General features: G+C 40.2%; 1 protein-coding gene across 1 annotated transcript in view; it reads left to right on the top strand.

The window, feature by feature from the left end:
* The window catches only part of Strn3 (striatin 3), a 78,763-nt gene extending 65,092 nt beyond the window's left edge, over positions 1–13,671 (top strand). The window contains exons 12-16 of the mRNA XM_008838799.3: positions 184–351; positions 3,065–3,205; positions 5,575–5,682; positions 11,877–11,963; positions 12,043–13,671. Of these exons, the coding sequence (XP_008837021.2) occupies positions 184–351; positions 3,065–3,205; positions 5,575–5,682; positions 11,877–11,963; positions 12,043–12,212 (674 nt within the window). The 3' untranslated portion in view covers positions 12,213–13,671. The remainder of the gene's footprint in view (positions 1–183; positions 352–3,064; positions 3,206–5,574; positions 5,683–11,876; positions 11,964–12,042) is intronic.
* Positions 13,672–13,895: the final 224 nt, after the last annotated feature.

The raw sequence follows: 13,895 nt of genomic DNA, 5'->3' as shown, positions 1-13,895 counted from the left end.
GAAAGTCCATGCTTAGATATGTGATGATGTATGATAAAATTAGCCTATAAGTCCATGCTTAGAAATTGTTGCAGTCTGTGCTTTGGTTTGTTGTCTTGTGGCTTTTATAGGTGTTTTTAATATTTAATTATGTCATTTGTCAAACTTCTTTCAGCTAATGTTTGTTGTTTCTTTTCTTCCCAGAGGCAAATGTTCTAGCTGGCACTTTAGTTGCTCATACAGATGCAGTCTGGAGTCTTGCCTATAGTGGCATAAAAAATCAATTGCTATCTTGTTCAGCAGATGGCACTGTTAGGTTATGGAATCCACAAGAAAAATTGCCATGTATTTGCACTTACAATGGAGACAAGGGTAAGTACAATTTTTCTCTATCAAGAGCAGTGTTTTCTTTTTGTTTTGTTTTGAATTTTATTTATTATGTACTGCATGTAGGTAAGTGCACCCATGTCATGCAATGCCCGTGGAAGACAGAAGAGGCTCTCTGATCCCCTGGAACTGGAGTTACGCACAGTTGTTAGCTGCCTTGTGGGTGCTGGGATACGAACCTGGGTCTTCTGCAAGAACAACCAGTGTTCTTAACCGCTGAGCCATCTCTCCTGCCCAAGAGCAGTGTTTTTTAAAAGATTTATTTTATTCTTTGTGCGCATGCATGTGAGAAGAGAGTGTTGGATCCCTGGAAGCTAGAGTTACAGGAAGCTGTGTGCTGCATGATGTGGGTGCTGGGAAGGAGTTCTGGTCCTCTGCTAGAGCAGCAAGCACTCAACTGCTGAGCTCTCCCCAGCCCAAAGAGCATTTTAAAAAGTTTTTACATTTATTTCTGTGTGCATGCGTGCGTGAGTGTCATGGTGCACATGTGGAAGGAGGTTAGAGTACAACTTGTGGGGGTCAGTCCTTATGTCGTGGTAGTGCCTCTACTTACTGAGTCACCTTCCTGGCCCCAGAACAGCATTTGTTTAAGGAATTGGAGAATAAAAGGGACAAAGAATTATTTACTGCTCCAAAGAGAGCAGTATGTTAAAAGAATTTTATAAAACGAACTGTAATGGTTTTATTCATTCTTTTTTTAAAATTTTATCTGTATGTGTGTATTGCATGTACTTAGGTAAGTGCACCCAGGTCGTGCAATGCCCGCAGAAGACAGAAGAGGCTGTCGGATCCCCTGGAACTGGAGTTACAGACAGTTGTTAGCTGCCATGTGGGGTGGGATTCAAACCCGCGTCTTCTGTAAGAACAGTCAGTGTTCTTCACCTCTGAGCCATCTCTCCAGCCCCTTGCTGAGTCATTTTGACTTGAAGTGGTTTGTAAATATGGACTGTTGCTCAGTGCTTTTTATTTCAGATTGTGTTCTGTTTAAAAATAGAAGTGTTTGCATATAGCAGCGAAGCAGACAAAGATGCTGCTTTAGAGGGGCAACAGGAAGCACTCTGCCTGCTCTGGTGACTGCTCATAAGGACGGGAGGGATTGTGGTCTAAACATATGCCTATCCGTAGCTGTGTGTGCCGTGACTTTGAGTACACAGAGTAGAGTGAGGTGCGTCATGGTCATTACAGCACTGTTATGGAAAGCACAAATCAGATTACTCTCATGATTTTAAATCCCCTTAACATTTTTACATTTGTGTGTGAACAAATGTCATAGCAGTGGTTGGGTCTCCCTTCTACTCTGTGGGTCCTTGGGGCTGAGCTCAGGTTGTCAGGCTTGGCAGCACGTGCCCTTTACTGCTGAGCCATCTTGCCAGCCTCACATCTTATTAGAGAAAGCTTCACCCAGCATTTTATCTTCTGAAGATATTTATGTATTTGCTTATATAGTTTTGTTGTTCTTATTTTCTGAGTTTTTCAAATTCTTTTAATTTGACCTTTGCTTGTATTTGAATATATACTGTTTTAAGACATACGCTCAATTTTGTGTATCTTTTTTGTATGTTGGTGATTCTACTAATATTAGAGTAGAATTTAGATATTTGATTCTTGCATCATCTAATGACTAGACTGCAGATTTTACCTAATTGTGCATTAATCTTGCTATTTGCATTTAATGTATTAAAAGAAGAAAATTGCCGCTTGGGCCACTTTTGGAAACTATGGCACCAGTGGGGCCCACAGTCCATTCTTCTTTTTTTTTGTTTGGTTGGATTTTGTACTTCTTTGAGACAGGGTCTCCCTCTAGATAGACCAGGGAGGCTAGAACTGACAGAGATCCTCCGGCCTCTGCTGGGATTTAAAAAAGCATGCACCTCCATGCCTGGCCCTAGCTTCGTTTTATAGAAAGTTCTGACTTGCATTGGCTCCTTGATAAAGCTTACGTAATCTGACAGGTAAGGAGTGTCCCTGGTAATGGTGTATGAGATGTCAGCTTTTCATTTTCCCTAAGAAAGTTGGCAAGTAGTTCCAAAGACCTAACAAGATTTTTTTTCTCTACTGTGGACTAGAACAGGGATTCCACATGCTTGACTACTAATTTTTGTATATATCTACTCTATATATTTTTGGTTGTATTTTTTATAATGTAAAATAGGATGTTATATATAAAAATTTTTTTTAAATAATTGATTTTTTTTAACTTTACTACCCTAACACATTGTTTTCATTTTTATTACAAACATATTTCAAGAATATTTGAGTGGTTTGGAGAGATGGCCCAGCACGTAAGAGCACTGACACAGGGTGCTCTTCTGACCTCTCTGGCATTGCATGACACGGGTGCACTTGCATACATACAGACAGTACACTCACACATGTAAAATAAAAATAATAAATATTTTTAAGAATATTTGAGGGGGCTGGAGAGATGGCTCAGCCGTTAAGAGCATTGGCTGCTCTTAAAGAGGCACCAGGTTTGGTTTCCAGCACCCACATAGCAGCTAACAACTGCCTGTAACTCCAGTTCCAGGGACTCTTACACCTTCTTTCTGGCCTCTGCAGGCATTGCATGCAAGTGGTGCACTCAGCTACATGGGGGCAAAACGCTCATACACACAAAAATAAATAAAACACTGAAATCCCCTTTATTTAAAAAGGTAGAAATTTCAAGTTCGGTTGTCTTGTTTTGGACTCTTTTCAGAGCATGGGACACCTACATGGGTTGACTTCATAGGCTGTGATCCAGCTCACATGGTGGCTTCTTTCAACACTGGTAGTGCAGTAATTTATGACTTAGAGACGTCACAGTCATTGGTGACACTTTCATCACAGGTAGATTCTGGTAAGTTTTCGTGAGTTTTTTTGAATTTTCTTTAAAAGAATTATGTGTAGGAAAGTGGTCTTGTGGCTAATTCTCATACTGACTGTATTTAGGAGAGAAAAATAATTTCATCATCTAAGGAGTCCTGGAAAGCTTGAGTGGGTATGAAGGGACAAGGAAGTAACGTGAATGAAAGTAAGAGACTGTGATATCATGAACCCGATCTCCTCACCCACTGCAGTAATGATTTATAAAGAGCCAATTTGCAAGTGTGGGTGTGTTGCCGTTACTTTCAGAGGGACCCACAGAAGTCTGTGGATTGTGATTGGTTGACAAGTCCCTGTTCACCTACAGGTTACCTATAGCCGTTCTGTTTTCTTTTTCTTTTTTTTTTTTTGGTCTTTTTGAGACAGGGTCTCCCTGTAGCCTCAGCTGTCCTGGAACTCACTATGTAGATCAGGCTGGCCTTGAACTCACAGAGATCCGTCTGCCTCTGCCTCTGCCTCTGCCTCCCGAGTGCTGGGATTAAAGGCATGCGCCACCACGCCCGGCCCCTTTCTTTCTTTTTTTTTTAAATTGAAGAAGTTGATTAGTTTATCCAGTTTCCCAGAGTTAGGTTTTGCTGATTGCATCCTGTGGACATTGAAAGATACTCTCTGTCCATCCTAATTGGCTGTATATAACAGAGACTCATTCAAATTCAACTTCAGTGATTTTCTTTCTTAAATTTTAAAAGGTTTTTAGCAAAGACTACTTCAAAGAACAGTGAGTGAACTGTTATCATAGGTCGATATCGTCTGATTCTTTATCTTTTTGTGCTGTTTTCTCTGTTAATTTTTGTCTTGATCCATTTATTAACTGTGTATTGAATAATGATTTCTTATTCCTTCTCTAATTATTAACTAAAATACTTACATAAAAAGAAACATTCTGTCAGTAGATTGCTTACCTTGAAGTTACTCATTGTGAATGGAAGGCAAGATAAATTGAATCCCCTTCCCGCTTTTTGCCAATTCTCAAAATAATGGTGTTTTGATACTATAATATTGTGTAGATAAAGATCTATTTGTGTTTCAGTTCACTGAAGACATTTCTCTTTAAAGCTGTTGGGTGATCTCCATTTGACCAGGGGTGGCTTATTCAGGTCAGCTCTTGCATGGCTGACCTTCAGCTATGGTAGTTGATAGCTTTGTTGCTTTCTCAATATGACAAACATGTAAGTTCATCTTGTTCATTTTTGCCTCAGGTCTGGGTTCATCGATTGCTCTAAGGAGTTGTGGTTGGTTTTTATAGGCGGTGGCATTCAGAAGACTCGAGTCTGGGTGCTAAGCAATGGGCCTTATCCTCACGGTCTTCATGACTTTGGGCTTGTTCCTGTTTTAGTCTTTTTTCCTATGGATAGACCTAGGAAATGTGAATTTTTTACAAAGTAAAAGTCTTCCAATGCAAATGCAGATTTATCCTGGTTTTCACAAAAGCATCCTTTTCATTTCTCACTTCATTTTTCCCGTGGTCCCTACATGGTTGTCTCATAGTGCCGCCACTGTGTCGTACCAGCTTGTTGATGATAGCTTGCATTAGGATAGATCCCACTGAGGGTATATATACTGAATACTGCACTTAACCTAGAACCTAACAGCATTAGGTTTTTTGAGATTATGCTACCATTCATTTAATTTTACTTCTGATTTTTTCAAAAATGATAATTATGTGAAATATTTACATAGTTCTGTTGTCAGATTATATTTAGGGAGGGAGGGGGATATTGTTTTGTCCTTTTGAAACAGGACCTCGAAAGTATAGTGAAGCTGATCATGGTGACACACACCTTCCCAGCACCTAGGAGATAGAGGCAGGCAGATCTCTGTGACTTTAAGGCCAGCCTGATCTATGTCACAAATTCCAGGCCAGCCAGGGCTATATAATGTGGCCCTGTTGAAAGAAGGGGCGGGGAGAATGAAGGAAGGAGGGAGGGAGGGAACGAGAGAGGGAAGGAAGGAAGGGAAGAAAAGAGGGATAAAGAGAAGTGTACATGGGCTTTGAACTCAGAATCCTGCCTTAGCCTCCTGAGTGCTGGGATTACCAAAAAAACAAATTATATTCAAAGTGTCTTTCCCAGTGTCCCCTCAACCCTGTTCTCTCTCTTCCCTTTACATGGATAAAATAAATGTGTTTTAGTTAAACATCTCAGAGTTCTTATTTATATTAAGAATGATTGACTTTGACTATTAATCCAGTTTCTACCTGAAGGTTTGAGTTTTAAGTTTTTAATGCTGAAAGTTAAGCCCAGGACCTCACACATGCTAGGTATGTGCTCTCCCTCTGAGCTATTAATATAGCTTTAGCCCAGGTGCTTTAAATTTTAAATACCGTGTTCCTTTATTTTTCAGGTTTACAATCTGGTAGTCATATTAACAGAGTAGTAAGTCATCCCACACTTCCTGTTACAATAACTGCTCATGAAGATAGACACATCAAGTTTTTTGACAATAAAACGGGTAAGCAGATTATTTTCATATTAATATTTGAGATGGTTTAGAGTGCTGTTCTTGCAGAGGACCTGGATTTGGTTTGGTTTCCTAGTACCCACATTTCCGCTAACATCTCTCTGTAACTCTAGTTCCAGGGGATCCAACACCGTCTTCTGGCTTCCACGGGCATCATACAACATGGATATACTTATGTACATGCAGGCAGAACACTCATACACATAAAAATAAATTTTAAAAAATTTCAAAGTGCTATTCTTTTATATGTTGGCTTTTGGTCTATGAAATTGTCAGGTTAAACTTTTTTTTAAAAGGTTCTGGGGAATTATGCTAGATAAACACTTGACCACTGAGTTATATCCCTGACTCTAAGATATTTTAACTCATGGTTTTGCCTCTTATAATGTGCAAGTTTTAGTTTTGACTATACACAATACTTTCCCTATTATAATTTCTTCATATCATTTTCATTAGATACAAATTCTTCCATTTGAGTATTTTTCATATTCTGTTTTAATATAGCAAAAGACATTACTTCAAATACATTCTTAAACTGTTCTCAGTAAATCAAATGATGGGATAGTATATGTTGTTTGTTACCGTCTTACTGCATAGCTTGTGGTTGTGGTAAGGAAACTTTCCAATTGTAGTGATTTCAAATTAAAGTTTGGACATGGGTGCATATGAATTTTTTAATTTTTAAAATTTATTTGTGTGTGTGTGTGTGTGCGTGCGTGTGAGTCAGGGCACACATGATGGTCAGAGGGCAACTGTGGATTCCAGGGATCAAACTCAGGTCATCAAACTTGTATAGCAAATGCTTTACCTGCTGAACTATCTCATGAGCCCATGTGTGAGTGTTCTTAAAGACAGTCTTTCTCTGTTTCATAAAATACTGTCTTTCAGGAAAGGTCTGACAGCTTAAAAAGGCTACTTTGAATGCCGTGCATTGTGGCACACGCCTGTAATCCCAGCACTTGGGAGGCAGAGGTAGGCAGAGGCCAGCCTGGTCTACATAGTGAGTTCCAGGTCAGCTGGAGCTACAAAGACAGGTTATTGAAGGACTCAGAAATCTCAATTATAGGGCAACAGATTATCAAGCTGTGCAACAGACTAGAATAGGAAATGATAATAAGTTTCAGACTTGAGGCTTGTGTAAGATCTTTTTGTTCACTAACACTTTCATGGGAAAATTCCTTTTAGCTCTGTATAACAGATTGGGAATCTGTATTTATTTATCTGTGTACAAATATTCACAGGTTCACGTACTGCAGGGGAGTCACATTGGTATTGATGTAGGTGTTTTCAGTTACGTGCCTTTTCAAATCATGACTGTTTTGGTGAAGTACAACAATCTCCCATTGCTGCAATGTGTGTCCTAGAAAGGTTTGTTGGTTGTTTGAGCTGAGGTCACTCTGCTCCTTGGGCCAGAGGAGAACTGTTGGAGAACTCGTGGACTCAAGCTCTGCTTCCCTTTTAGCCTCCAGAGTGTCTGGGATCACAGGTGTATGGCACTCTATCCAGCAGAAAGTTTCCTTTTTTAACAAAAACTTAGCTTTTTAGAGAGATGTTTAGGAATTTTAGTAGTGTCCAAAAAGCAAAAGTACGTGTCTAGTGCTGTATAGTTTTGAAGAAAGGAGTGAAGGGCAGCAGTTAAGTGCACTGGCTGCTCTTGAAGGGGACTGGGGTTTATTCCCAGCACCCACTTCTGGCTTCTGCGGGCATTTCATGTACATTTTGCATTTAACGTGCAGGGGAAGCACTCATACACCTAAAATAAAATTAATAAATAAAATATTAAAACAGGCTGTCATTGCCTGTGCAAGATCTAACTAGTCAGCATGCTAGCAGGGAGCAGGATGGACTCATGAGCACTTACCCCCAATTGAGGAGCTCTTGACAAGTGCTAGCTTCTGAGGGAGGGAGAATCGGTTTTCTATAAGAGTGTGGCCACTAGACTAGTGGATGGCCCTGCGCCATGACTTTATGGTCGGCACAAACTGGGCTTGCTGGTTTCAGTTTTTGTTTTTGTTTTCTTTTAAAAGACCATGAAGTTGGGAGGGATTAAGAGAGGTGGGGTGGATCTGGGAGGAGTGGGGGCTGAATCTGTTCAAAATACATGGTATGACATTCCCAAAGAATTTACACAAGTACATTTTTGAAAAGATGCTGTATTAAATCAATTTTCTGTAACTCACACTGACAGCAACTTTTAAAATTAATCTGTTAATTAACCTTAGTGATGAGAAATAGACAGCTGTGATTGTAAATGATTAGAGGCATCTTTAATTTTGTACTCAAATGGTAGCTGTTTAATACTACCAAAAAGTGACATGACTTTTTATAGTTTGGGGAGTAAAATTTTGCATATTTGATTGTTGCAGTAGTGTGTTCAGGTCAACAGTCATGGCCCCGTGTTAAGTCAGGAAAACAGACCTCTTTCATGTCATAGTGTAAAATGTCCTAAATGACTAGCAGTATGGGAAATGATCAAAACTAAAATGTTACAGAAGACTTCCTGTCTTACATTTGGAACATCCAGGCATTTGAGTAATAGACACATTGCTGACTAAAGGGGAATAGATTTTTAAAGTATTGGTATTTGCTATTTTATTCCCTTCTTCGATGAATCAGTTGATTGATTGATCGATTGATTGATCTTTTTTTGAGACATGGTTTCTTTGTAGCCCCCGCTGGCCTGGAACTTGATATGTAGAATCAGTTTTTCTTTTAGTTTATTTTTATTTTATGTGTATGAGTGTTATGCCTGCATGTGTGTAAGTGCACCTGTGTCGTGCAATGCCCAGGGAGGTCAGAAGATGGCATTGGATTCCCCTGGAACTGGAGTTAGGGATGGTTGTTAGCCACCATGTGGGTGCTAGAAATCGAACCTGGATCCTCTGTAAGAACAGTCAGTGCTCTTTAACCACTGAGCCAACTCTCCAGACCAGAATCAATTTTTAAAAATATGTATTTATTTTTGTGTGCGTGTGCATACAGGTATAGGTCAGGGGATACTGCAGAAGTTGGACAACTCTACAGCTCAGAATCAATTTTAAAATATGTATTTATTTGTGTGTGTGTGTGTGTGTGTGTGTGTGTGCGCACGTGCACAGGTACAGGTCAGAGGGCAACTGCAGAAGTTGGTTCTCCTTCCAACATGTGTGTTCTTGGTCTCCACTCAGGTCATTAGACTTGGTGGCAAACGCCTTTACCTTCTGAGCCATCTCTTCAGCCTCAGGATGAATCAGTGTGAGATGTTGCTTTCTGTCCATCAAAATATATGAATATATGTTACCAGGGCAGGATGCCCTTGCCCCCAAAACTTTTGTACAGCACAACTTTGTATTCACAGCGTGTTTTTAATTTCATTTCACCTTCCTGTTAACTTTGTGTCCTGTTTGAAACTGTCTCACAAGCTGTCTAGTCAACCCTGTGAAGCCAGCTTCAGGGGCACCTTTCCTTTTTTGTTTGTTTGTTTTGTTTTTCTGAGACAGGGTCTCCCTGTAGCCCCAGCTGCCCTGGAACTCACTATGTAGACCAGGCTGGCCTTGAACTCACAGAGATCCGCCTGTCTCTGCCTCCCGAGAGCTGGGATCAAAGGCGTGCCCACCATGCCCGGCTGCATTTCCTCTTTTTACAGCTCTGAAGGACCAGTGTTCAGATCTGAGGGGAAGGGAGCTCAGAGGGTTTGAGTCCCACCTGTCCACCAGATCTTAAGTGAAGATACTCAGTAAACTACATTTTTCAGGGACTGGAGAGATGGCTTAGCAGTTATGAGCATCCACATCAGACAGCCCTCAGCTACCTGTAACCTCAACCCAGAGTATCCAGTGCCTTTGGCCTCCGCAGGCACCTGTATTTTTTTGTGCACATGCACCCCCCCCCAATTAAAACCAATAAAATTGTGTTTTTAAACAGTACGTTTTCTAGAGCAGTGCTTGCCAGTATCTGCGGTAATCCAGAATAATTTCTGTGATGTCTTTACACCACTTCCCGCTTTCTTGTTTCCAGTGTATAAAGTTTATTTCACGGGATGAATGAACTTGATACTAGAATCTTTAGGTAGGACTTTCTCTTCTGGTGATTTGTTTTGTTGTTGTTGTTGTTGTTTGTATAAGGGATTGAACCCAGGACCTCAAGCATGCTAGGCAAGCAGTCTACTACTAAGCTATAAATCCCTATCTTCTAGGGGATAGGGGATTAATTCATGTATAAAGAACAATCTTAGGTTCTGTCATTGAGACTTTATAGGATCATAAGCCTTTGTAACCCTATTATGTTTTGGTGTGTGGGTGTATGTGTGCAGGTGCACACATACGGAGGCCAGAGGTCACTGGTTCTGCTTCCTTGGTGCTGGAATTAGCAGTGCATGCCAGTGTGCTTGGGCTGCGGACTGAATGCAGGGTTATGATTGTATGTCAAGCATTTGACCAGCTGAGCCATCTCCCCAGCCCTGTTGTCCTGTTTGCCATTGTCTTATAGAATTCATGCTAAACAGTTGTTTTGGGTGGTGGTACTAGGGATTGACCCCAGGGCCTCATACATGCTAGCAGGTACATGCTCACTCATCTATACCGCTAGCCCCTAATCCTTTAAAGAGCAGCTATTGGGGCAGCTGTGTATGATGGTATAGACCTATAGTTGTAGTACTTGGGAGGCAGAGGAAGTAGATGAGGAGTTCCAGGCCAGCTTGGCTACAGTGTGAGACCCTCTCAATAAATCAAAGGAGGGGAAGAGGGGTTGGGGGAGGAGTTCTGCAGCTGGAGAGATGGCTTAGTGGTTAAGCGGTAGTGCTCTTACAGTGAACCCAAGTTGGGAGGTTAGCAGCCACCTGTATATAACTCCAGCTCCAGGGAATCCACCTTCTTCTGGCTTCTGTGGGTACCCATACACACTTTTACACCCCCCCCACATACACATAATTAAAAATAAATCTTTGTTGTGTGGCAAACTTTCCTGGGAGGGTGCAACACTCACACATGCACATCTATTCACCCCAGAAAGGAAGTCCACAGTAAATAAAAGTAATAGTTGTACCATAATCCAATTTGGTGGAGTTTTTATTGGATTACTGACAGGTGCAGGGATGATGCAGAAAAGCAAAGCCCAGCCCAATACTGGTGAGGACTCATGAAACTGCGTCCCTGGAGCTCTGCAAAGCTTGCACACAGCAGGGCCCATGGGAACACCTCAGAGGCTCCTCTTTGAGCAGTTGTTACTCCTCTATGAAACAGCGGGGGTGGGGGTGGGGGTCGCCTGGAGTGAGGGCTCAGCGGTTAAGAGCACTGTCTGTTCTTGCAGAGGGCCCAGGTTTGATTCCCAGCACCCACACGGCAGCAAACAACCATCCCTAACTCTAATTCCAGGGGAATCTGATACCCTCTCTGACTTCGACATGGGTGTACTTACATGCAGACAATGCACTCATACATTTAAAATAATAAAAATTTTAAAAAAAATACTAGAAGCTGGGCGTGGTGGCGCACACCTTTAGTCCCAGCACTTGGGAGGCAGAGGCAGGCGGATCTCTGTAAGTTCAAGGCCAGCTTGGTCTACATAGTGAGTTCCAGGACAGCTAGGGCTACAGGGAGACCCTGTCTCAAAAAGACCCCCCACCCCCCAAAAACATACTGACTAGAGGGGCCTTTGAGGTTCTACCAAGTTTTCATTTTCCCAAACGTGTGACCTTTTGTTTATTCCCTGAGTCTCATGAGCTGCCCTCTCCCCTTCTGAAGGGAATACTTCAATTTGGAGTAAACTGTTACACATCGGTCTCCCCCCAAGCCCCCAATTTTTTTTCTTCAAGCTATTACTGTCATGGATGTATCAAGAAGCCAGAAACAAGAGCCACATATTCTGGTCCATTTAGTGTGAAGCATCTAGAATAGGCCAGTCCCTAGAAAGAGTAAATCAGTGTTGCTAGGGGTTGGGGAAGGGAACAAATAGGGAAGCATTGCTTAATGAATACAAGGTTTCCTTTTCCAGTGATGAAAATATTGTGAATTGGAAAATGGTGGTGTGCATTGTGAATGTTCTAAAAGCCAGTTCGTGGCATGCTCTCAGATGGTTAAAATGGTATATTCTAGGTTGTAAATAGTTTTCCAAGACTAAAAAAATACTGCTTCAGTGATGATGTGGTTTCTGTTGATGGCATATTGTAGCTTCTGCCACGTCACGTTAATCTTCTGTTGTTTGTTTAGGTAAAATGATTCATTCTATGGTAGCACATTTGGATGCTGTTACGAGTCTAGCAGTAGATCCCAATGGAATCTATTTGATGTCTGGAAGTAAGTTTAAACTTATGTACTATCCACACACTTCATAAAAGAATTGCCACTTGATAACAAGTGTTACTGTCTTTTACAGGCCACGACTGCTCTATTAGATTATGGAATTTAGACAGCAAAACATGTGTGCAAGAAATAACAGCTCATAGGAAGAAATTGGATGAATCAATTTATGATGTCGCTTTCCATCCATCAAAAGCATATATCGCCAGTGCGGGAGCTGATGCCCTTGCCAAAGTGTTTGTGTGAACCAACACCAACTCACATGAAAAAAAAGATTTGCTTGGTTAGAAAGAAAGAGGGTGTACATCACTGCCATCAGAAGGGTTACTGATATAATACACTACACGTAGTCTGCCTGATGAAAGCTGTTTGGGCAGGCATAAATTGGTGGAAATCACATCTTAATGTCAGGCTCATATGTTTAACTGTAATTAACTATTTTGTGGGACAGAAAGAAAAAGGACTCCAGTATATGTGGGCTATACTGGCTATGAACCGAACAGAATTTTTTTAACGTGTTTAAGCCAGTGTGGAGTCTGATCTTACAAAAAGACCTTTTTTTTGGACTCTGTGTGCTGCCTTAGGGTTAGGAATGTGGTGCTCTTGTGGGGGAAGCAAGCTCCAAGAGTAGCTTTTTTTCATCTCTTAGTGATCTTATGTTTATCAGTTGAATGCCACAGATCCCCTTTTAAACTTATTTTGCTTTAAAAAAAAGAAATTTAACTTAAAATATTTTAGCATTAGTTGCACAAATGTTTGGATAAAATTCTAGTTTTTATAAGTCTTTTTATATATTTAGCCTGTCACAACAGTGCTCAAGATTGTATTGACGTTTTTCTGCATTATACAACCCTAAAACACAGAGATCTCACTGACCTATCACCCATAACCACTTTCTTTCATTCTTTTGCCTAATATAGCTCAGCTAAGTCCTTCATAAAGATGATAAATCATCATCATATACATGTCTTCATGAACCAAGGACTAGTAAATGTATTAAAATGAAACAGTGGAGTTTAGTAACTCCAAATGAACTCTAAAAAACTAATCTTGACATCCTATCACTATGTGATATTTTGTACATCTTACTGTATTTACAAGTTTATTTATCAAGGATTATCCATCTTGCTAATGGCCTATTATTTATTTCACTTTTTGTTGGTCTTTATATCCTTTTATTAATGTGCTAAAGGAACCTGTATATCTATTTTGGAACTCTTTGAATAGTCTAAAATAGACTAAAAACAGAATATTTTATAGTTTAAGTTACAAACCAAGGTGTTTTTCCCCCCAAGATACCTATCTTGACTTTACTGTGATTCCAAACAAAATGATCTTATTTAAAAATATTTGGAGTAATTCTTTATTTGCATTACAAATAAGATACAAAAGTAGTTGAATCAGGATACAAAAGTCTGCTGTGTTTGGACTAGTTTTCCCAGGTTTATTTTTTAGCTGTGTTTCATTCATGGTGTAACTAAACATTTTCTTTGTGTAATGCATGATTAAGACCATAAAGTATTTTTTCTAGTCTTCCAAAAACCTTTTCTGATCAGTTTGCGGGTTTTGATGAGTTTTGTAAGGTTTTTGTTTTACAGACTATGAATCAGCAAATTTTTAAGATTGTACCACAAAGCAAACGTACAGCTGTTGAAAAATAATGTATATAAAATGCATATAATAAATATTAAATTGTGTACCTGTATGTTATTGTTGGTACGTCATTTTGTGTTGAATAATAAAGTGCAATACTCTACATAATTAAACTAGGAACACAGATGCTCTCAGTGAGTTTTCATTTTCACACTGTTCTTTTTATACTCTACAGCACTTAAACTGATACTCTAGTAAGATTAGAACAGAATCACTATTAATAATAATGTTTTTTGGCCGGGCATGGTGGTCCACGCCTTTAGTCCCAGCACTTGG

This window comes from Nannospalax galili, unplaced genomic scaffold (assembly GCF_000622305.1).
Source record: "Nannospalax galili isolate Female #2095 unplaced genomic scaffold, S.galili_v1.0 scaffold1619, whole genome shotgun sequence".
Lineage (NCBI taxonomy): Eukaryota > Metazoa > Chordata > Mammalia > Rodentia > Spalacidae > Nannospalax > Nannospalax galili.
The sequence above is the reverse complement of the archived record's forward strand: the minus strand, read 5'-3'. Positions and strand labels throughout refer to the sequence as shown.